We start from the raw sequence: 22,266 nt of genomic DNA, 5'->3' as shown, positions 1-22,266 counted from the left end.
TATCAAGTAATACAAGGTGACTGTAAAGACATTGCTAAACTCATACCAGAAAGGGATTATGCCCTAGTTATTGCAGATATTCCCCATGGTTTCAATATTCCAAACATTTACTATGATAGTGACCCTTATACTTATCAAGCTTTTAATAAAGTGGTTGCGGGATTTGTAGAAGTGACGTCATCACCATTATGGAGATTTGTGACATTTCATTCAGACACACAATTGGAAATGATATTGTCAAGCTTCAAGGGGAAAACAAATTCAAGGATGCAGCTTACATGGTAAGACGTTTAATAGGTATATTTGATTAATATTGAAAAATTCATTTATGTACAAGTTAACTGAACTTTTACTATTTCATGTTACAGGCAAAAGTCAAATCTTCTTAACAATGAAGATCAACAATTTATAAATGACTGTGAGTTCATTCATATTGATAGTTGGGCAAAAGATGATAGCCATATGTCTATGATTTTTAATCGGGTGGACGGAAAGAGTCATAGCCAAATACTGACTTATGATGTTGTTGTGAGAAAACTAACATATGAAGACAAAGAAACGAAAGGAGAGATAGTTAACATTTATCAAAAACCATAATTATTGATTAACTATCTTATAGACATATGTTCAAATGAAAGAGATTGAGTTCTGGATTTATTTTCTGGCTCAGGTAGGTTTTGCTATATGGAATTGAATTTCAATATGTTCTTTTTTAATTAATATGTCACTGTACTAATTTACTTCATTATTTTTTTTGTGCTTGATAATTAGGTACAACACTAGCATGCTGCCTTCAAAAAGGAAGAAATTGCATTGCAATTGAGAAAGATCCATTACAATGCAATTTCATTCAGCAAAGAATTAATGCTCTTCAATTTCTTCCAGATGCAATGCAAGAAATTGGGTTGAAAAAATGGGACTTTAGTGAATCACGTGTGGCAAAAAAGGCAAAGGAACCCCAACCACCATTACATGGTATGTTTGGAAAGACATACATTGGGAGATTCGCAGACATCAAATACCCATTAGAAGAGGAAAATGCACAAAATGAAGCAGAAAATATTATGGAAGAAGACAATGATGAAACTCTAGAGGACAAAGAGTTTGGATTACGTGACATTGTTGATTAAATTTAAGTTATTCTTGGAAATCAAGTTTTGCAATGTTTTGACTCTGACATTTTATGAAAAGAATAATCAATCAATTAAAGTTGTTATGTGTTCAATATTTGTAATTTGTGATTTTCGCATTGATTTTTAAGTTAATTATTATTTTTTGAAAAAAAATTGATTATTGTTATTTTTTGGACATGAAATTCATTAAAAAAACTATTATTTGACCATTTTTAGTTAAAATTTTTGTATAAAAATTGTGATTTTGACATGTTAATTCTAGCAAAAAATTATCTAAACATCTAGTTTTTTTGTTATTTTTATGTTAAAAATGGTTATTTTTATGTCCATTGTTAAAAAATATTGTTTTTTAGAAACAATTATTTCATGTGGATTGAAAAATTAATTAAGGATGTATAAATATGTAGATTATGTAAAATTCAAACTATCGACTTTCTAATTTAAAAATGCAAAACAATAAAAACCCCACTACAAAAAAAATTAAAATTAAAATAGAAAACAAGAAAATATGAACAAAACAACCACTTCAAAAACTATCAAATTTAGAAAATAATTATTTATATTTCATACACTAGAAAATTTAAAGTCAAAAAATAGGTCTTTTAAAAAAAGGGTGTGATGCAGAATACTCACTTTTTTAAATCAGCATGAAAATCACTACCATTCTAAAATGTAATGCACATGAAAAAAATTAAAGTTCCAAAAACTATGCTCTAAAAAAACATGTGTGTTCTGCATCACCCCTTTTCAAAATCAGGTCATTTTTTGCTATCTCTACGAAACGGGTAACAGTATCAGTTCCCGTTTCAAAGTTTACATTGTTGCTATCATAATACTTCGTTTTGAATATTTCGAAGAGGAGGCCAAAAATAATCCAATAATTTGGTTTGGGACTTTTCCAGTCTCTCATTTTTCCCTAAAAACATCTTTTAGTCCTCAAAAGGGCTCCATAAATTTAGGACTCCAAAAACTACAAAAAATAGTAAGTTGTGCTACAATTAAGAAAAATGAAAAGAAAAAATGGTGGGGGTCCAAGTGGAATAGGTGGGTGGCCACCAATATCCACCTGGATCAGTCCTCCCCCCTTAGGAAGCAATGGTCCCCATTGTGTTGAGTGCCTCCATGAGATGGAGAAACTTCTATTAAACTTGGTCCTTGGTGAGCCACTTGCCTTGGTGCAGGAGTTGGCCAGCTTTGACAACCCAATACAACTGGACCTTCTACCAGAGAGTGTTCTTGATCTGTGTGTCCATGATCCGATCAATTGTGGCCTATTCCATCTAGTCTGGGTTTAACTCTATTGTTATGAGGTGTTCTGCAATGTCTGATGTGTCTAGTAATGGTGGAAAGTATGGTTGAAGGTGGTCCACATCGAACATTGGGTGTAGGCCAAGGAATGGTGGAGTGCTGAGCTAGAAAGAATTGTCCCCTACAACCTTAGTGATGGTGTAAGGCCCATATTAGAGCTGGTGAAGCTTGTGATGGGGACCAGTGAGGCACTCCTTCTGTAAATGTAACCAAACTTTGTCGCCCTCCTAAAACTTGTGTGGCACCAGATGTTGATCATCACGCTACTTGTACTTAGCATTCGCTATGTCCAATATGTCATGGACTTGGTGGCGAATTTTTTGATTACACTTGATGAATTTGTTAGCCCTGTCAACTTCAAACTGGCCATGAGCTGAATCTACCTGAGTAGCTGCAAATGGTATGTCCACATCAATGGGACATAGTCGCTAGAATCCCAACCCCACCTGAAAGGGGTTGTGGTTAGTTGAGTTATGGAGAACTCTGTTGGAGCTATGTTGGACATAGGTGAGGCTTTCATCCCATGTGCGTGGATTCTTCAAGTTGTACATACACGGAATGTGTACGATCATCTTGTTAACGACATCTGTTTGGCCATTAGTTTGGGGGTGGAAAGTTGTAGACTTAGTGAGCTTGGTATCCAACATAAACCAGTGTACTTAGGAACTTGCTGTCCTGATCTGAGATAATAGACTATGGGATCCAAAAATGTACCCACACTCATTTAAAGAAGAGCTTAGCAGTGGATTCTACTGTGATACTCTTCTTGTAGGGTGCTAGAATAGCCATCTTAGAGAATCTGTCGACGACCATGAAAACACAGTCGTTGCCATGCTTAGTAGAAGGAAGGCCTGACATGTAATCCATGGAGATGGATTCCAAAGGTCGACTGGGAGTATGAAGAGGAGTATATAGGCCTTGCTTCTTGACGGTCAATTTGGAAATTACGTAGGCAGTGCAAGATCTGATGTACTTCCCAACATCCCGCCGAAGGTTCAGCCAATAAAAATACTTTTGCAACACTACCACTATTTTCTCTACCATGAAATGTCCAGTGACCTAACTGTAGTGTGCCTCCCAAATCATATTGGCACACTCGCTTGAAGGAACAAAGAGGTGTCCAAGGTGGCATAACAGTGCATCCTAGAGGTGAAAATTTGGAACTTTCTTGCCTTCTAGGAGCGTCTGGTAGGTGTTGTAGAATACTGGACCGCTCTTGTAAAGATGTGGCCACCCCGCAGTCTCATGCCTACAAGAGTCGAGCATAGTGGTTAGCGACATGACCAGCGGTTGGTTGAGGCAGTCTCCATCATTTTTGGTGCTGCCCTACTTGTACTTAATGTTCAAATGGAACTGTTGCAAGTACATGGACCATTTCTGGTGGCGATTGCTCTGCAACTGCCGTTGTGTATGTATGAACTGCATGGGTCGATGGTTTGTGTGGATGACCATTTCCTTCCCCATAATGTAATGCTTCCATTGTCGACATGCCTACACAATCGAATACATTTGTTTTTCATAGGTGGGATACTTTCAGATTGTGTCAGAAAGTGTCTCATTGTTATATGCCACAAGATGCCCCTGTTGAGTAAGAATTACATGAATAGCATAGTCGGAGGCATTTGTCTCGATCTCAAATGGTTGTTGCAGGTCTGGTAATGTGAGAATTGGTGCAGAGCAGAGGTGATGCTTCAACTTGGACAAAACCTTTTGTTTGGATTCAGACCAAAAGAACCTCGCTTTCGCTCCTCCCTTGGTGACTTGACTCAAAGGCCAAGTTATATGAGAGAACCCCAACACGAACCTATGGTAGAAGTTGGCAAGACCCAAAAATTTATGGAGCTTTATTATAGAGGTTGGGGCTAGCCAATCCCGATGACTTGTACCTTGGCTAGGTCCACATGCACACCCCACTCATCAATGATGTACCCCAAATATTGAACCTGAGTCATACCAAAAGTGTATTTCTTCAAATTGGCACACAACTTGTGTTACCGTAGGGTTTGGAGGATCTGTCAAATATGGTGAAGGTGTTCTTCCCAACTCTAGATGAAGATCAAAATGTAATCCAAATACGTTATAATGAAAGAGTTGGTGAAGGGTTGAAAGATGTCATCCATCAGCCTCATGAAGGTTGTAGGGGCATTCGTCAACCCGAAAGGCATGACCAACCATTTGAAAAGGCCCTCCTTGGATTTGAAGGTAGTCTTCCACACATTAGAGGGTTTGATCAATACCTAGTGATAACTGGACTTCAAGTCAATCTTGTTGAAATATTTGGGCCCCTTGAGCTGGTCTAGAAGGTCGTCAATCCATGGGATTGGATACCTATTCTAAAGAGTGATCTTGTTCAGCGCCTGATAACAATACAGTTTCCAGGTCTCGTCCTTCTTTTGTACAAATACGATTAGTGTCCCATAGGGCGATGAACTTGGCTTGATGTTCATTTTCTGCAATAGATCCTGAATCTACCTCTTTATTTCATCATTCTTTATAATAGAGCATAAATAGATTGGTCCATTGGGTAGCAGTACACCCTAGGCTAGATCGATGGAGTGCTTGACCTGGCAGTGTAGAGGTAGCCTTGTGGTTGATGTGAAGATGTCCCTGTACTCCTCTACAAGCTTTTCCATCTACTGTTTCTGTGCGAAAGAGTCTTGTCTAGAGGTTGTGGCCACAATCTTCTTCTTCCCCCGAGGGCGAATCACAAGGAATCGGTTTGGGAAATGATCTTACTACATTTCTTCGTAGTGAACAAAGAAACAATAGTAGGTGATGCTACCTCCGGTATCCTGTAAAACTTATTTCCCAAAGTAATAATAATAGCACGAGGGCTTGACTCATACACAACATGTTGCTTCCACAAGTATGGTTTGCCTAATAAAACATCACAAAATTCAAGAGGGGAAACATCACATAATACCGCATATGTGAAGGGCTTAACGTCGTAGGGAAGGTGACTATTGGCTAATGGATATCTTGCCCTTAATGGAGCCACCTGATGGTTTATGGTTGCAGGTTTGGTGTGGTTGGTAGGCCCAATCACTTCACGACCTCTGCTAAAATGAGGTTCTTTTGACTCTCGTTGCCAACAATGAACTACAACGGAGAACCCTTCACCCACATAAGTAAGTGAAAGAGTCTCTCCCCCTCCTCTGGATCTTTGGGCTCATCCTACTAGATATTAGTGGTGGAAATGATGGCACTAGGCTTCACATCGATAATTTGCTTCCCTTTATCATTCCCCTTGTCAGTTTCTAACTCAGAGTCGGAACATGCATTTGATTCGAAATCCTTCATCTCGGCCACTAGTGACTGCTTGGCTCAGAACTCACTTGTGTTGTGAGTGGAGCTCTTATGGAACTCACACCATTTCCCTTGTCGTTCTTTATCTTTGTGGTGTTGTTCTTTGCTTGTGGCTTCAGTGGGTTATCCTGGGTCACCCCGCCTTGGATTTTTCCTTTGTTCTGCTATTTGTGGTAGCCTTTCCCTTTCTTCAGATTCATAGATCCAAAGTATCACTTCTTTTGTTTAAATAATGCTCAATCTTGACAGCGTATTGATAGTCGGCGCTAAGCAAGGAGATGTCCAGGAACTCCATCTCATCTTGGATGTACTTGTGTAGACAACCGCGGTACTTGAGTACTAAATTCCGCTCAAAATACTTGATACCCAATTTCGTGCAAAGGGTATGGAAAAAATTTGTGAACTCCGGCACATCTTGGTCCCTTCCTTGCCGCAACATGGTCCACTTTATGTATTTATCTTCATAGCTCCCAACGGAGTAATATTGTTCCTTAATGGCATCTCGGAAAGAATTCCAAATGGGTGCGGCTGAAAACAGTGAAGATTCCCTCTCGTCCTTTTGTGACAGTAGGTTTCCCACCAATCCTTGACATGTGGGGCGGCTTTGAGGAGTGCAAAAGTAATCTTTTCCCAATTGGAAAAGTCATGAATTGAAAAATATCCTTCCAACATATGTAACCATCTACCTATGGCGTCTTCATCTATCTGTCCTTCAAATATGGGGATTTCAAATTTAACTTGTACCTTAAAAGGAGTGGTTCCTCTAAAGTGGTTGTTGGATGAAGATGTGTCGCCTGTGGGTAGCGTCGAAGGATCTGGGCAAAGTTATCCATCATTGCGTTCCTTTACCGCTCAAGGGCTTCCTCGAGAAATATTTTGAAAGGATCTTCTGCTCCATCGTCTTTCATTTCTTCTGCTATGGGAGGCCATTCAGGTTTGTGAGGTTGGTCTTCCAAAGGTTCAACCAGTTCGAGCCCTAATTCTTTATACTTTGACCTCGTTGGGTACATGCAAAGAAAAACAGAGAAAGAGTAGACCGCTCTGAAACCACTGATCCAAACTTATGGAGGAACACAAAAAAATATAGATATACACATAAACACAGAGATGCAATAGAAATGAAACTTCATTTCATTAATATCAAAGAACTGAAATATGGTTACATACAGAAATGGAAATAAACTTGCTCGGGTGATGGTAGCTTATCTCTAAGAAGAGATGTGGTGGCTACATGCCTCTGAATTATGTTACAATGAGGCTCAAAGGCCTATTTATTATTGAGAAACAATGGAAATTCTTAAACATCCAAAAACCTAACCCTAGGAGATGAACCACCAAAACTGTGGGCCCTGTTTGGGTAAATTGTCACATCAACTTCCCAAGGTTGTAACTTTGGCATACGATCTCTGTTTAGCTATCATAATACCTCGTTTCGAAGAGCTCAAAGACGAGGATGGAAAAATTCTAACACTAAAATGGTTTAGGAGTCTTTCAGTCTCTTCGTTTTCCCTAAAAAAATGTCTTTAGTCCCTCAAAATAGCTCTGGAAGTTTAGGACCCAAAAAACTGTCATAAATAGTAAGTTGTACTACAATTAATAAAACTAAAAATAAACAGTGGTGGGGGTCCAAGTGGAATAGCTTGGTGGCCACCAATATCCACCTGAATCAACCTCTTTTTTATTTAGGTGTTTATTTTAATTTTTTAGTTGTAGTGATACCAAGTTTTAAGGTTAATCTTTAGAACAACTTTAAATTTTACTTCCCACAAAAAGAAGTGCCATTGTTAGTACCACTTTTGCATTTGGGCATTGGTTTTAAATTTTTCGTTGAAATGGTAATGGTTGTTACAACCATGAACTCAAACATGTTGTACTTTAACATTAAAAATGAGATCGATATTGATAGCACCACTTTTCAATTTAGGGGTTAATTTTAATATGTTGGATGTGATAATATCGATTGGTAAGAACATAGTTTAAACAAATTGTAATTTTAACCTTGAAGAAAAATTATGCCATTTGGTAACTCCACTTTCTAATTCAAGGGTTGATTTTAAAATTTTGATTGCAATGGTATTGGTTGCTAAGATAATTCTTCCAACAACTCTTATTTTTAATATTGAAAAAAATGGATGCTACTAGTAGTTTCATTTTCAATTTCAGGGTTGATTTTTAACATTTTTAATAACAATTTTATAGATCACAATTCCAAAATGCTGTAGTTTTAACCTAAAATAAGAATGGGTGATATCAGTATCTCCACTTTTTGTAACAGGGGTATAAATAACCATTAAATACAACCTCCGGAAAAACAAGAATTATAAAGGGATTTTTTCCAATAAATATTTTTTGTTGTTTCCATAGTTAACACATCCATATTATAAATTGTGGTCAATCAAATCCATGATACTTGCTTGCAACACATGACCTATAGATTTAAATCTTGAATTGGTTTTCAAATTGAAACATTATGTCAATCTACTAGAGAGATTCAACTCAATAAAAATGCATGAAAGAAACATCCTCCCAAATACTTGTAGATAATGTGCTAGATCTCAAGGAAACATATTTAATACCATGTTGGGGGCTAGAGAATCCAAACTTATAAAAAAATCATGCTCTAAGAAAAAGCAATATCTAAACAAACCTTATTGCAATGAAGCAAAAATAAACATAATTCAACATACATAGAAACTCAAAAACATCATTAAACTTCTATATACCTTGTTGACTTCATTGATAGTTTGGTGTCTTATCAAACTTTACCTTTACCTATGCTTTGATCAATTCTCTTGGTGGATCCCATTGGCCATGATCTTATCTTAAGAAAAACAAATCGAAATAACCTACTAATTTGAGAGGATTGTGAATGATCCAAATCCTTCCAACGAGAAGATTATATCTTATTAGTCCCTACCTGGGACCATAGTAATTGATATGGATATTTTTAGTAAGCCTCGCACATAGATCAAAATACTCTTTAGCTTTTAACATATACTTTTTCACATAGTGTGTCTACCACTTTTCCTCTATCAATCAAGTATATTAGATTTTTTTCCTTTGACCAATGCATGCAACTTTCATCTTATTTGGCCTCACACCGAGGCAAAATGTTAGGATAAGTATAAGTAATCAAAGGAATTTCAAGTTCAAATAAGTAATTCCACCTTTAACTTTAGCATTAATTCTGAACATTTTATATTAAGAAAACATCTTGCATACTATGGTTGGGAACGTGACACTATTTTTGTTTGTAAACATGTAAACACATGTCTTTCTGCATGGCATGGTAGTGTTGTCCCTTGCATGTTAGCCTATTTGTCCCTGTATGTTAGCCTATCTTTGGTTCTAGGCATTGTTCTTTAAGCTTTCACCTTCAGTCATGGCCATGGCTTCCATCAAGGCTTCCAAAGGTGTTCATGTAAGATCGTTGGGATCCATAGGGCCAAGAAGTCTATTTATTTTCCCTCCCTTAACATTGTTCTTGAAACTTTCACCTCCTCAGAACAAGCCATCTAGAACATCTGGGTCTTAACTTTGTGTTTCGTGTTGTGCCTTTGTATCCTTTCCAAATCCAACCCCCCTTCCCTCTATTCCAAATTTGTATACCTGAGTTGAGCTAGAAGAAATAAAACATCAAATAAAGAAACAACATAGGCAATAACTTTCATCCTCATAAACAATGGTCCATAGTAGAATCAACAACACAATAAGGCACATTATCATAGCTCGGTTGCTTCCTCCAAGAAGGTTTCATAGTGCTAGTATTTTCCTGTGCTTGTCTATTCTTGTTGCTTTAAAAAAATCACATATTTACTATTTCAAGCATAAATGCAGAATATAGATTGATATACAAAGTTGATGGCAATTTTAATTCTTCACTTTAGACTCTCAACTTGAAAGGAAATCTCACCTCACTATACCATGGTTGTAATTTGATTGATTGAAGTTGCATGCACTGCTCCAAGTTGATCTATCTAGGGAGCTTAGGACAACCTTAACTCCATCAATGAGTAAGGGCTACCAATAGAAACAAACTTATCTATGTTTGTCACTTCTTAGCGTGAAGATGATAGTTATCCCAAAGAGCTAGCTAGATTGAGTGTTTCTTTACCAAATATCCTTGACTCCATAATCATCCTTTCCCATTCCTTTCCCCTTTCACAGTTCACTGAAAAATGGATAAACACAATAGACTTCTTTCTACCTATCTATAGCTAGGCTCACTATTCGGGTTCCTTGCTTTGCTTTCTTTGCAATTAAGCAACACCAATAGTACCATCAAATGTAACAAAGGCCATATGCATAGATTTGACAAGTAGCAGAACAACCTAATAACCTATTTGAAGCTTTTTAGGAATTGGAAAGTGTTCTTTCTTGAACACCATGGATGCTTTATGCTTCTATAAAGTTGAATACAGGTAAGAGCGTCTCAGCTTACCATACACTAGCAAAAGATACCCGTGAAATGATTTCTGAATATCATGCCAATTTGCGTTCTTGTCCATGCTAACTATCTACAGAGAAGCAAGCAGTAAAGCAAATGTGTAGATATTGTGCACATCAGAAACACATTAATAAATCCATATGAACTTGTCACAAAATGTTTAGTGTAAGACAATTTCATTAAGACAAACTCACTTTCTTCTTGCCCTTTCTTACAACCAGGTATGTGACCTCTATTTTGACAAGACCTCACACTTTACACTTTAGGGGTTTGTGACATTGACACAAGGTTTGTATTTGAAATAATAACTTCAGCAGATAAATTAGTGAGATTCCTGGTAGGACTACTAACATGCCAACAAGAGAGGGGTTGGAATTAGGCTGAGTTATGTATCTTCAATGAGCGAGAGTTTTAATAAGTGGGTGCTTTCCTTGTCGAAGCTTGGCCATGAAGACTTGGTTTAGTTCTAAATGAATAATTGTGTGAGAAATTCGTAAAGGTGACAGTTTCTAAAATAAATATTTTGTTGGTTAAGAAATAAATTTATACTCTTCTAATTATCTTCAAATCATTAATTACATATGACTAGTATTATGGCTTTTGAGTTGCCATCGCTCCATCTGTGAGTGTGAAAATGTAAGTACCTTTGACAAAATAACAAGTTATTCAAGCGACAACTTTGTTTTAGATCTGTAAGTCATTACATCACCAACAAGGTTTTGTACAGGTTCTACATCACAGTGGGAAAATTTTCCATTTTACTTAAAATACTATATACTTTCTACTTCCATCAATGATGTGCCAAAGTAAAGATAAATGGAAGGATGACATACATAAGCATATCAGTGTTTTATGTAAAATTCTAGGTACCTTTGGCAAAAACATGTTATTCGTGCAATATATTACCTTGTTTCAAATTTATTCGTGATTACTAGCGTATTCTTTGTGATAGAACCAATAAGGATTTGTCTAGATTGTACCACATAGCGGCAATGTATATTATTTTGTATTTACACCATTGGAGTGCCAAACATAAGGTGAATGGAATGGAAAAAACTACACAATTATCTCTCTGTGTGTTGGTGCAATAAACCTGCATTGTTGTATTTGATTGCATTTTGTTTTATTTGTATATCAAGTTTTTTTTGCTTTTCAAACCTTCTTTAGAAAATTGTCAAAAAAGTTTTATTTTTTTTTCTAAGAAAAATATTTCCTGCATTGAGCTACTACCAAATCTTGAAAGGTATTGTTATAGAGTTTTGTATTTACATCAATGGAGTGCCAAATAGAAGATGAAGGGAATGGGAAAATTGCAAATCTATATCTTTAAGTGTGGGTGCAAGTATATACTTGGATTGTTATATTTAATTGTATCTTGTTTTAATTGTATATGAAGATTTTTTAACTGAGGTACACAAAATGTTTCTTTTCAAATCCATTTTAGAAAATGATCGAAGCAGCTCAATCAGTTTTTCTTAAGAAAATTATTTCTTGCATTAAACTACTACCAACTCTTGAAAAGTATCATGCCAGGATTAAAGGTATCATGCTAGAAGGTTTTCTTTTCAAAACCCCTTTAGAAAATTATCGAAGCAGCTCAATCAGTTTTTCTTAAGAAAATTATTTCCTGCATTAAACTACTACCAACTCTTGAAAATTAAAGGTATCATGCTAGAAGGATTACTGTAAGTGTCAATAAGAACTCCACACGTTTGATCTGATATTTCAAATCTACAAGTTTATGTGTTTTAGCTAACATTAATGTAGCACTCAAAATAAAAAAATATTAGGGACTTTAAATTGTACTTAATGTTTTAGTCTATTGTTTATGTGTGAATCTTGCAGAAAATGATGGTGGTGCTTTCAGGACAAATCCCTGCAGAAGCTTGGTGTTGCATATCGTGAAAAGCAGAAATTAAAACAATCTTTTGTGATTCACGGTGAGTCGGTGACCTATTTTTTCTAGAGTAAAGTTTGAACGAGTTTCAAAATAGGAACAGTTCCCCATATTGTCAGGTCTGTGCCTATATAGATATGTTTCTAATTAGGTACATGATGCACTTTAAAGGTTAAGGTTTTAACATTTGAGAGAATTTGTAGTTACCATGATTCCAAATAAGACAAACTAGTGTTGAATTTCGTTGACTGTAAGTGCAGTTAGAACATCATATAACAGGTTAGACCATTATTATTTGTATCTCAGCACATTTTTATTTTTATCTATTTCAAATTCTTAAAATTTTTAAAAATGTGTTCTTTTAAGACAAATTCATATTGAAAGATGTTTTTTATACCAGCCCTTTTGTTTTTAAAGGATATGAGGATGTGGGTATTTTCAGGTTAGTTTTCTATTTCAATATCAACTGGTATTCTGTTATAGAAGAGTTGAATTTTCTTCATTTTTCATGAATATGTATAGATATTTTTTTTAGGGGGACTTGAAGAAGCATTTTATTACAATATAGAATATTTGTAGATATTTTTTTTTTTAAGGGGGATCCCGCTGAAGAAGCATTATATTACAATATATACAATCTGTACAACTGATATCCTTACAATACGTTGCCTCACACTTACTCAGTGATAGACTTTCATATGTTGCGCGCAAGCAACTCAACATGTTAGACATGAATCGAACTCGGGTGGAGAGGGCAATATTGCTCCATCCCAACCACCCGGGACAACACGCGATACTAAATATTTGTAAATATTCATTAAAGAAATTGCAAAGACATATCTTACCATTACTATTATTTGTAGAAATTGTAAATACATATCATACCATTACTGTTGTAGAAATTGTAAATACATATCATACCATTACTGTTATTTATCTGTAGATATTCATTAAAGAAATTGCAAAGAAATATCCTACCATTACTTTTTAGATATTCATTAAAGAAGTTGCAAAGACATATCCTACCGTTACGGTTAAGGTGGTTTTCAAGCCATAGCGTATTAAGACTTTAGAAAAGTGTTCCTAGTAACTTTTGGAAATATATGGTTATAAATCAACTAACAACTCTTCTCACAGGGTTTTGGAAGCATTGTCAAAGAAAGGTGTCCGTAGTGACTTTTGGAAAGATACGGTTATAAATCAACCAACAACTTTTCTCAAGCCTGCTTTGTTTTGGGGTAACTTTCATGTTCTATAATTATTTTTTGTAGGCTTGTAATTTTCTGTTTTCTAGAATATATATTTATGAGTAAGAAAAATGTTATATTGGTTAGTTTTATTCATTAAATTAATATTAATCAAATTGAATTATTTAAAAATTAGTAGGGTGATAAGTTTATATTGAATTTAAAATTAAATATAATATTATATATATAAATAAGGAATTCGTTAGTTTTATAAAATATTAGTAATCATAAATAGTTTTGAAAAATGAAGATATATACATCTTCAGTTTTTTTAGAAATCTTTCTTTATAAGCCTTAATTTCCTAAAATATCAAGACGACTTCTTCAATCATTATACTTTTCTTAATAGATTTGCTGATGTAATATTATTCTTTCTTTTAATTGCATTTTCAATCTCTTTTTCTATAATTCATTGATGTTTTCCTTCAAGAAAATATTGATCCTTTGAACTTCAAATTTCTTTTTATTAATCAAATTTTCCCATACCTTAATTAGCAAACGATAGAAGGAATCGGATGAGTAATCCTTATCATATTTTCTCTTCTATCTAGAGCAATACAAAATATCAAATAGAATGCATGATAAGGGTGTCTTTAGATTCATCAAGATCAATCTTATAAGTTGGTTTTTTTAGAAAAGTAAGAAAACCTTTGGTAAAAATCGCATCATTATAGTTGAAAAGTAAGTCTACGCGTTTAAAACCATCCAATAAGGTTCATCGTTAGTATAAGATGAAAAAACAAATCTAGGCATCAAGTTAAATAGATAAAGAGAAAAAATAAAATTAACAGTTAGATTGACTAAATAAATATTTATTAATAAATAATATTTTAATATAAAGAAATAATTGTTAGAATATAGTTGTTAATATTGAATTGAGGAAAATAATTAATCAAAATAATTTTTTAATGAAATGAATATTTAAAAATAAAAAAATATTTATGTCAAACTTAAATAATCAAAGCAATAAAACAATTAATAAAATCAATATAATAAAATAATAAAATAAAAATAATATTTGGGTCAAACTTAAATAAACATGATATCAACTAAATCTTTTTTAGATTCACCAGTTGTATCTCCTTCACATAGGCCAAATAATATTCAATCCTATAAAAGTAAAGAGCATCAAAATACATCAACTATTTATCCATTTGGTTTGACAAAGAAAGCTTTATCTTTATATTCTCCCAAACTCTCATCCTTCTTGCCATTCATTGTTAAATTTTGTTGATCATCATTCCACTCTATAAGCACCGTCTTTGTAAACTATCAAAACACTTTACACATCAAGAGTGTTTAACATAATTACCTATTTAATGATAAAAATAACCTCAAAATGAAAATTCTAGATCCCTTAAAACCCTATTTTGGATCAAAAATACCAAAATCAACCTCCAAATAAAATAGTAGTGCTACCAATGACACATATTTTTTCTAGAGTTAATATTAAAGCCTTTTTCAAACATCCTATTTAAGACTCTTAATGTTGTTAACAAAAACATTATAGAGAAAGCATTCGGCAACAATCATATAGGAGATGTTTTCTCAATAATTCAAGTATGGATCACAAAAGTCTAAATTCCAAAAAAAACATTATAATTAACCCTCCAATCCAAAATTGGTATTTTTGGTAGCATCCAACTTTCCTAATTAAAATTACAACTTATTTAACTCTATGGCATTGACAATTGGTATCATTGTAACAAAAAAATTAAAGTCAACCCCCAAATTGAATAGTGGTGATCTAGTCACATCATTCTTTTTAAAGGTTAAAATTACAACTTTATAGTAATTGGTAACATTGCTACTAAAATTTTAAAATTAATTTCCAAATTGAATATTGATGCTACTAGTAGTGCCTATTTTTTCATAGTTAAAAGCACATATTGTTTATAACCATGACTTTAATGACTAATGCTATTAAAAACACAATCTTAAAATCAACTTTGATAGCAAAAACACACACTTCAAACTTAAAGGTGCAACATTTTTTAAACAAGGCACAAAAAACTAACAAAGTTAAACAAACTCATTAAAAAAAAACCATGGGAAAAAAATAAAAAATATCATTAACACACCCTCACACTAAAAGGGAATTGCTTTTCTTTTCATAAATATAATTTTAAAATAACTAATCCAGCTTTTCGAAATAAAAAAATAAAAAAAAAAAAAATCCACTTTTTAATTATCACTTCTTTTAAAAAATAAATTAAAAAAATTTAAATAAATAAATAACTAAATAATTATAATTTAAAAAACAAATTAAATACATTTTATAACACAAACAAATAGAGTGAGAAAGCGATTCCCAAATAACCCCACCCCATCCTCGTGTACGATTTACCCCTTTCCCATCCACCGCTTGTCCCTCCGTTTTTTTTTTATTCAGTTATTTTTTTATTTATATTGTTTATTATTAAATAATAGGATTTGTATTTAGAAAATGATTTTTTTAATGTTATGATTTTAAATATGTTATAATTTTATGTTTAAGAAATATAGGTGATTTTAAATATGTTATAATTTTATGTTTAAAAAATATAAGTGATTTTAAATATGTTATAATTTTATGTTTAAGAAATATAGGTGAATTTAAATATGTTATAATTTTATGTTTTAAAAATATAGGTGTTATTTGTAGTGTTTTTTTTGGATTTAAAGGTTTATTTTAAGATTTTTGTTTCAATAGTATCAAAGTTAATTTTCCAAAAGAATGTTAATGGAAGTGTTATTTTTCGATCTAGGGGTTGGTTTTAAAATTTTGATTGTAATAGTATTGATTGCTATAACCTTGAAACTCAAACAAGTTATAATTTAACGATAAAAAATGTGTCGCACCACTTTTCTATTTAAAAATTAATTTTAATATTTTGGTTATAACAATATCGATTGATAATATCATAATTTTAAACAAATTGTAATTTTAACCCTAACTAACACCACTTTCAAACTTGAATAAAATTAAAATTTTAATTGGAATCGTATTGGTTGCTAGGATTATATTTCAAACAATAATTTTAATCTGGAAAAAAAGATGCTACCAATAATTTCACTTTTCAATTTAAAAATTGATTTTTATAACCTCGAACAAGAAAAAGCGTTATTGGCATCATCTCATTTTGTTATAGGTTAAAGGAACCAAAAAATACTTCTCTGAAAAAAGGAACCAAAAAATACAACTAAAGCAGTATGGGTATTAGGTAACAGGAACCAAAAAAATACAACTTATTATTATTATTTTATTATAGAAAGTGTTTTATCAAGTAAATAATTTTGTTGTTAACATAATTAATACTTGCAATAAATTGTTGTCATTTAGAGCTATAAAGTCTTGTTTGGAATTCGTGATTTATAGATTTAAATTCTGTGGAATTCGTGATTTAAAGATTTAAACTTTGAATTGGTTTTCAAGTTGAAATCCTATTTCGATCTATTAGAGAGATCCAACTCAATAAAAATGCATGAAGTACATAATGTACTAAGGGTTAAATCAATATATTTGACACCAGGTTGAAAGCTAGGAAATTCCCGGATCTACATAATTTTTTATTTTAAAAAGTAGTGTCTTTTTTTATAATAATAAAAAAACAACTTACACCTTGTTCTGTTCCCTTTATTATTGATGGATAAGTTTATACATTACGCCATCCATAAATAGCTTGAAAGTATAACGAAATTCCTTAAGTTGAAAACGACCATCAAATTTTGATGGGTGAGAATACACATTAAACTCTTTTGTTTCTACCTTTACCTATGCTAATGGATTGTTTTGGTCGACCAAGTTGGTCATGGACTTATCTTAATGAAAAATAAATTAAAACAATTTACCAATTATAAAGAAAAACAAATAATAAGTTTTTTTGACCAGAAGATTATATAAATATTAGTCTTTCGTATTAAACACATCTTAATCTTTCGTATTAAACACATCTTAAAATTTGATTTTGATTGATATTTGGAACTAATTAATATAATTCATTCTCAAAACAAAATATTATTTACTACAAAATTGATTAATATTTAAAACCAATTAATATAATTCATCCTTAAAACAAAATATTATTTATTACAAATTTGATTGATATTTAAAACTAATTAATATAATTCATCCTCAAAACAAGATATTATTTATTATTTATTAAATCGTTAAAGGACAAAATATTATATATTATTTATTAAATATATAAATAAGAAAAACCAGTCGTAAGGTATGTATAATTGGTTAATTTTCCAAGGTTTGGTAAGAATATTATAATAATTAAATACGGAAATATTTTGACGGAAAAGTAATGCAAAATTGTTTCTTAAACTCAAAGAATTTTTTGGTCGATCATGATGAAACCTGAAACCGAGATCTTGTTTATAAAATGTAAAGAAAAAAAGGAAGCTATATACAGTCAAAAGTATGCGCAGCAGAAGTCTGATCCTAAAATTTGCACATACCCCTGCAACAATAAGAGGACTTTATTGTTAAGGCCTACATAACCTCCGAAGCTCTCTTAAGCGTTCTATGTCGAAATTCCTTTTCTTCATCAGTCTGCTCTGCCTGGCACTGAAGCGAGTATTGAAGAAGCTCTTGAATGAAGGATTTGTGGTTGTGTTAAGGAAGAATAGATACCCCGCCATGAAGTATATAGATGCGAGAAAGTAGCATACGGGTTCCATCACATCCCATGACAGCTCCCAGAATGTCAGCCTCATTAAACCCGCAGTTTGAAGCCCGAAAAATCCCAAGCCCAACCGTAATTCAGTCATGGCGTGACTCTTAGCTTTCTGATCTATCTCCGCCTTCTCTTTCTCCAATTTCTCCAGCTCCTCTCTGCAAACATTGCTCTTCGGTGCCAGAGAAACGGGCATTGCCTTCTCAAAAGCTCTTGCAATCTGAAACCATGAAAAAAATTAAAGAATTTTTAGTGAAACCCCAAGATCAAAAGTCCTAAATCAGCGAATTCCCAATTCTGGAAACCGTAAATAAGGGCTGAATTAAATGGGATACCTTGTCAGGATGAAGATACACAGTGTTGTTTAAAATGAGGATATGTCCCGATTCGTCCAGTAGCTTAGCCATCCCTTTCGCTTCCGCCTTTGAAGATCCCTCGGACTCCATGCAAACTCGCAGCAACTCTTCATACGAAACGCAGTCGTTCTGAATCCTTTCCAGTCTGTGTTTGAGAGCCTCCAGACGTACGAATTTCAATAGTCTCCTGCCGTCCTCTACCGATATCTGCCCCGCAGGGGGGCGGACGTCTAAATTCTGAAACTGTTCCCGCCAGCCGAAGAATAGTTGCGAGGGAGGGAAAAGCTGGGACGGAGACTGAGAATGGCTCAACTGCGTTTGCTCCCGACCGTGCATGAAACGGGGAGGATGCCCTCCAAAAAGGCTCTGCGGTCGCAGGTTCGAATCTCCTCCGAGACGAAGGGCATGAGGGACATTGCGGAGGCAGGCACAGGCTCTGCGACTGACGGTAGCCATGAATTCAACTCACAGAATCTCACCAAAGGAAGCCAATGAGAGCTAAAATCATAGCACTGCAGACTGCGGCTGGATTCCAGGAACAGAGCAACAGAAAATGGAGGGAAGTGATCGGTCGACGCCATCAGAGTCTCTGGTATTTATGAGGAACGTGGTGGACCCAGAAGGGTAATCGGAATTTGGTCCGGCCAATGTTGTGGTGGATTTCCGAAAGATGACACGGACGAATGACCGTGATAGACAAGACCTTACAAAGCATCTATGGATTCTCCGCATAGCGAGCGTTTAAATCGGAAACGATACTTTTAATTTCAATTACTATTATAATTTTCAATTATTTAGCGTTTTAGTATAGGTAGTGATGAGGTATTTTGTTAAGAAATTATTTGATATAAAGTTATTGGTTTAATTTTTTTCTTGATCAGTCTGGATCAGAGTGATAGTTTTGATCACAACCATATATATTGGACATAATAATAATAATAATATAATTTTATCCAAACTTAAAAAAAACCTCTTTAAATATTAATGTAATCATATGTAATATAAGATCCGCTTACAAAAAAATATACCTTTCCATTATTAAATTTGAAAATAATTTTTTATTTCAAATTAAAAAGATATATTTTCATGAATTTTTTTAATTAAATATTTCTGGAAAGTTTATTAAAAAAAATTACGATAAATATTCAATTTTTACAAATTAATACATATTTATATTAATTTTTATATTAAAAAAAAATTCAAAATAAAATATTATCTTTACGTATTTTTAGCATGTTAAACGAAATAAGTTATAATTTAATATAAATTTTAAATATAACTTTAGGTTAATCAATTGTTAAATAAATAATTGTAATTTAAATTTATTTTAAATATAAATTTATTTAGCCCTTAAAAAACCAAAAAATTTAATATATTTTTAGTGATATAAATTATATATATATATATATATATATATATATATCTATATATATAATTAAGTAACCCATACTAATGTAAAATTATTATTTAAAGTAAGAAAAAAATAATAATAAACCGATTAGTTTCAAACATAGTTTTATAATAGATTATATACATTAAAATTGTAAATGTTTTTCATAATATCATTTTTTAGGAATTCCAAAATATTAAAAATGATAATAGTTATTAAAATAAAATATTTTTCCCCGGATGCGAGTGCTTTAGTTGGTATTTAAGGAGATGGGACAGGGGTGCGGCAAAGTAGGACGACACCTGCCAGCCCAGCACCACCTGGATAAGGATGGGACGAGCCTCATACAGAGGAGGGTGCGTTCACATGGTCTCAAGCATTGGGATGACAGCATGCACAGCCGGAACCTGGACCGGACCATCACCTCCGAATGCTTCAGGTATAGCTGGGCTTCGACTCCATTAATTGCAGAAGTTATGGCGGGGGATAGTCGAGGAGAGCTGGCTGTAATCAATCTCATGTATAGCCATGGTCTCGGTTGGAAGTTTCATATGCATTGTTGGTCGGGCGAAGGTGGGTTCTGGGACGCTGTTGGGTCATGCTCGGCTTCTGAGACGCGCCCTCCGCCAGCTCCAAATTTGCTCTTTTCTCCTCGCTCGGAATACCTGTGCGCTCTCTCTGCTCCATTTCCCATCATGGTGAGACAGCGGTTAATTAGCATAAGGGGCGGTTTGAGAGGTGGCAGCGCTTGACAGCAAGTCCGGAGGCGCAGCACCTCAGGGTCTCCCTCTTCCTCTGCGGAAAATCCTCGCTATCCCAACACTAGAAGCGGATGAGGTAGAGCAGGCCTTCGCTCAGATCCATTTCCTCTGCCCCAGCACCCCTCTCCCCATACCACGCTCTTCCACTTCCGCAGCACTCTCAACCAGCCAGTTATCACTGCCACCATCTCCATCTCCTTCTCCAAGGAATCGATTCAGAGTGCCCAGATGCCCTGCCCTGGAGGCGATATGCCTAAACCGGAGCCTAGTCACCGCAAAGACCAGCAGAACGAAAGAAGAGACAAGGCAATTGCGCATGGTGGACAACCCAAGCGGAAAGGGAAGGAGGTTATGAGGGAAAGGCAGGAGGATTCAGAGCCTCAGCGTGCCAAGCTAGCCATGGAAGTGGGCAAGATGAACGAGGAGAACACGCAGCAGGCTGAAGGAAGAGGAGAAGGCGAGCAATCTCAGCCAGATAACCGCGAAGATTGGAGCTGCCCGATGGTGGAGGAACTTGCCACGGAGGAGTTCATCAACCAAATTTTGAATGCCAGGTGGCACTTCATCTAACGTTTGGTTCCACCTCTTTTTTGTCCACGTAGGTACATCCAGGAGGATGAATTGTTGGTTTTATGTTGTTTTCTTAGCTCTCTTCAGAAAACTGAGGAAAATGTTCAATGATGTCCTTCTTTTTGTAATTCCCGCACTATCAGACTGGTTTCCCCTTTGTTGGGGCAGTCTTAGAACTAGTTCTAACTGAGGGAAATGTTCAATGATGTCTTTCTTTTTGTAATTCCCGCACTATCAGACTGGTTTCCCCTTTGTTGGGGCAGTCTTAGAACTAGTTCTTCGGCAAGCTGAGATAGGCTGTTTTCTTTCACAGCTAGTTCCTCTCTGTAAATACCTTTTTTCCTCTTAATAGATTAACCTTACTTAGAAAAATAAATAAATAAATATTTTTGTAAATACTTATATAATTGTTTGATGTATCTAAATGTTAGATGCAAACTATAATTTGGATTTATATTTTAAATATATTATAATTATGTTTAATTAAAAAAATTATGTTTAGTACAAAAATTCTTTCTTGGTTAGATTTTTATTGAAGAATGATGATTTATGAATACACTATAAAAAAATTGAAGTGATTTTAGATACCTTATGGAGTTTGATAAACATATAAATTTAATATCATTATATTTAAATTAAAATACTAATAATTTAGAAGTTTTAAAATCTATATAAATAAAAACAATTACAAAAAATTACTCATTAAAATCACCCTATTATTTAATTGAATTAAATTTTAAATTTAACTCATAATTTATATCCATTTTCATACAGTACGCAACTAAATTTTTTATTTTTTTCCATAAATAAAAAATTATTTAAATAAAAAATTATTTTTAATTAAAATACTTTATCAATAATTTTTTAAAATAAATTTATTTTCTTTACCATTTAAAATTTTTGTTTATAAATAACAAATAATTTATATATATAATAAATAACCTATAAATAACTTTTTAAAATAGAGTTAATTCTTTTAAGAGAGGTTAAAGAATTCAATTTTGATTATTACCTGCCTTCCTGTGCCGTGAATTAATTTGGACTTAAAAGGTTGGTGAAAAATCAAAGGACATGATGCTTTCCTCATCCCACTAATAATAATCTCACATTACATTTTTTTTTTCAGAAAGAAAATCAGAATAGTATTATATTAAGAAAATATAATGAGCATTAAATATTACATGTCA

General features: G+C 33.6%; 1 protein-coding gene across 1 annotated transcript; it reads right to left on the bottom strand.

The window, feature by feature from the left end:
* Nucleotides 1–17,622: 17,622 nt before the first annotated feature.
* On the bottom strand, nt 17,623–18,931 carry LOC149193455 (calcium uniporter protein 5, mitochondrial-like). Its single transcript, XM_089406667.1, has 2 exons — nt 18,338–18,931; nt 17,623–18,222 (listed from the first exon to the last, which is right to left on the bottom strand). The coding sequence occupies exons 1-2, from the start codon at nt 18,812–18,814 to the stop codon at nt 17,812–17,814; spliced, it is 888 nt and encodes a 295-aa protein (XP_089262793.1). The 5' UTR covers nt 18,815–18,931; the 3' UTR covers nt 17,623–17,811.
* Nucleotides 18,932–22,266: the final 3,335 nt, after the last annotated feature.

The sequence above is a fragment of the Pinus tabuliformis genome, chromosome 2_2 (genome assembly GCF_031772625.1).
Source record: "Pinus tabuliformis cultivar Carrire ecotype Pingquan chromosome 2_2, CPIR1, whole genome shotgun sequence".
Lineage (NCBI taxonomy): Eukaryota > Viridiplantae > Streptophyta > Pinopsida > Pinales > Pinaceae > Pinus > Pinus tabuliformis.
This window is presented reverse-complemented; position numbering and strand designations above follow the sequence as displayed.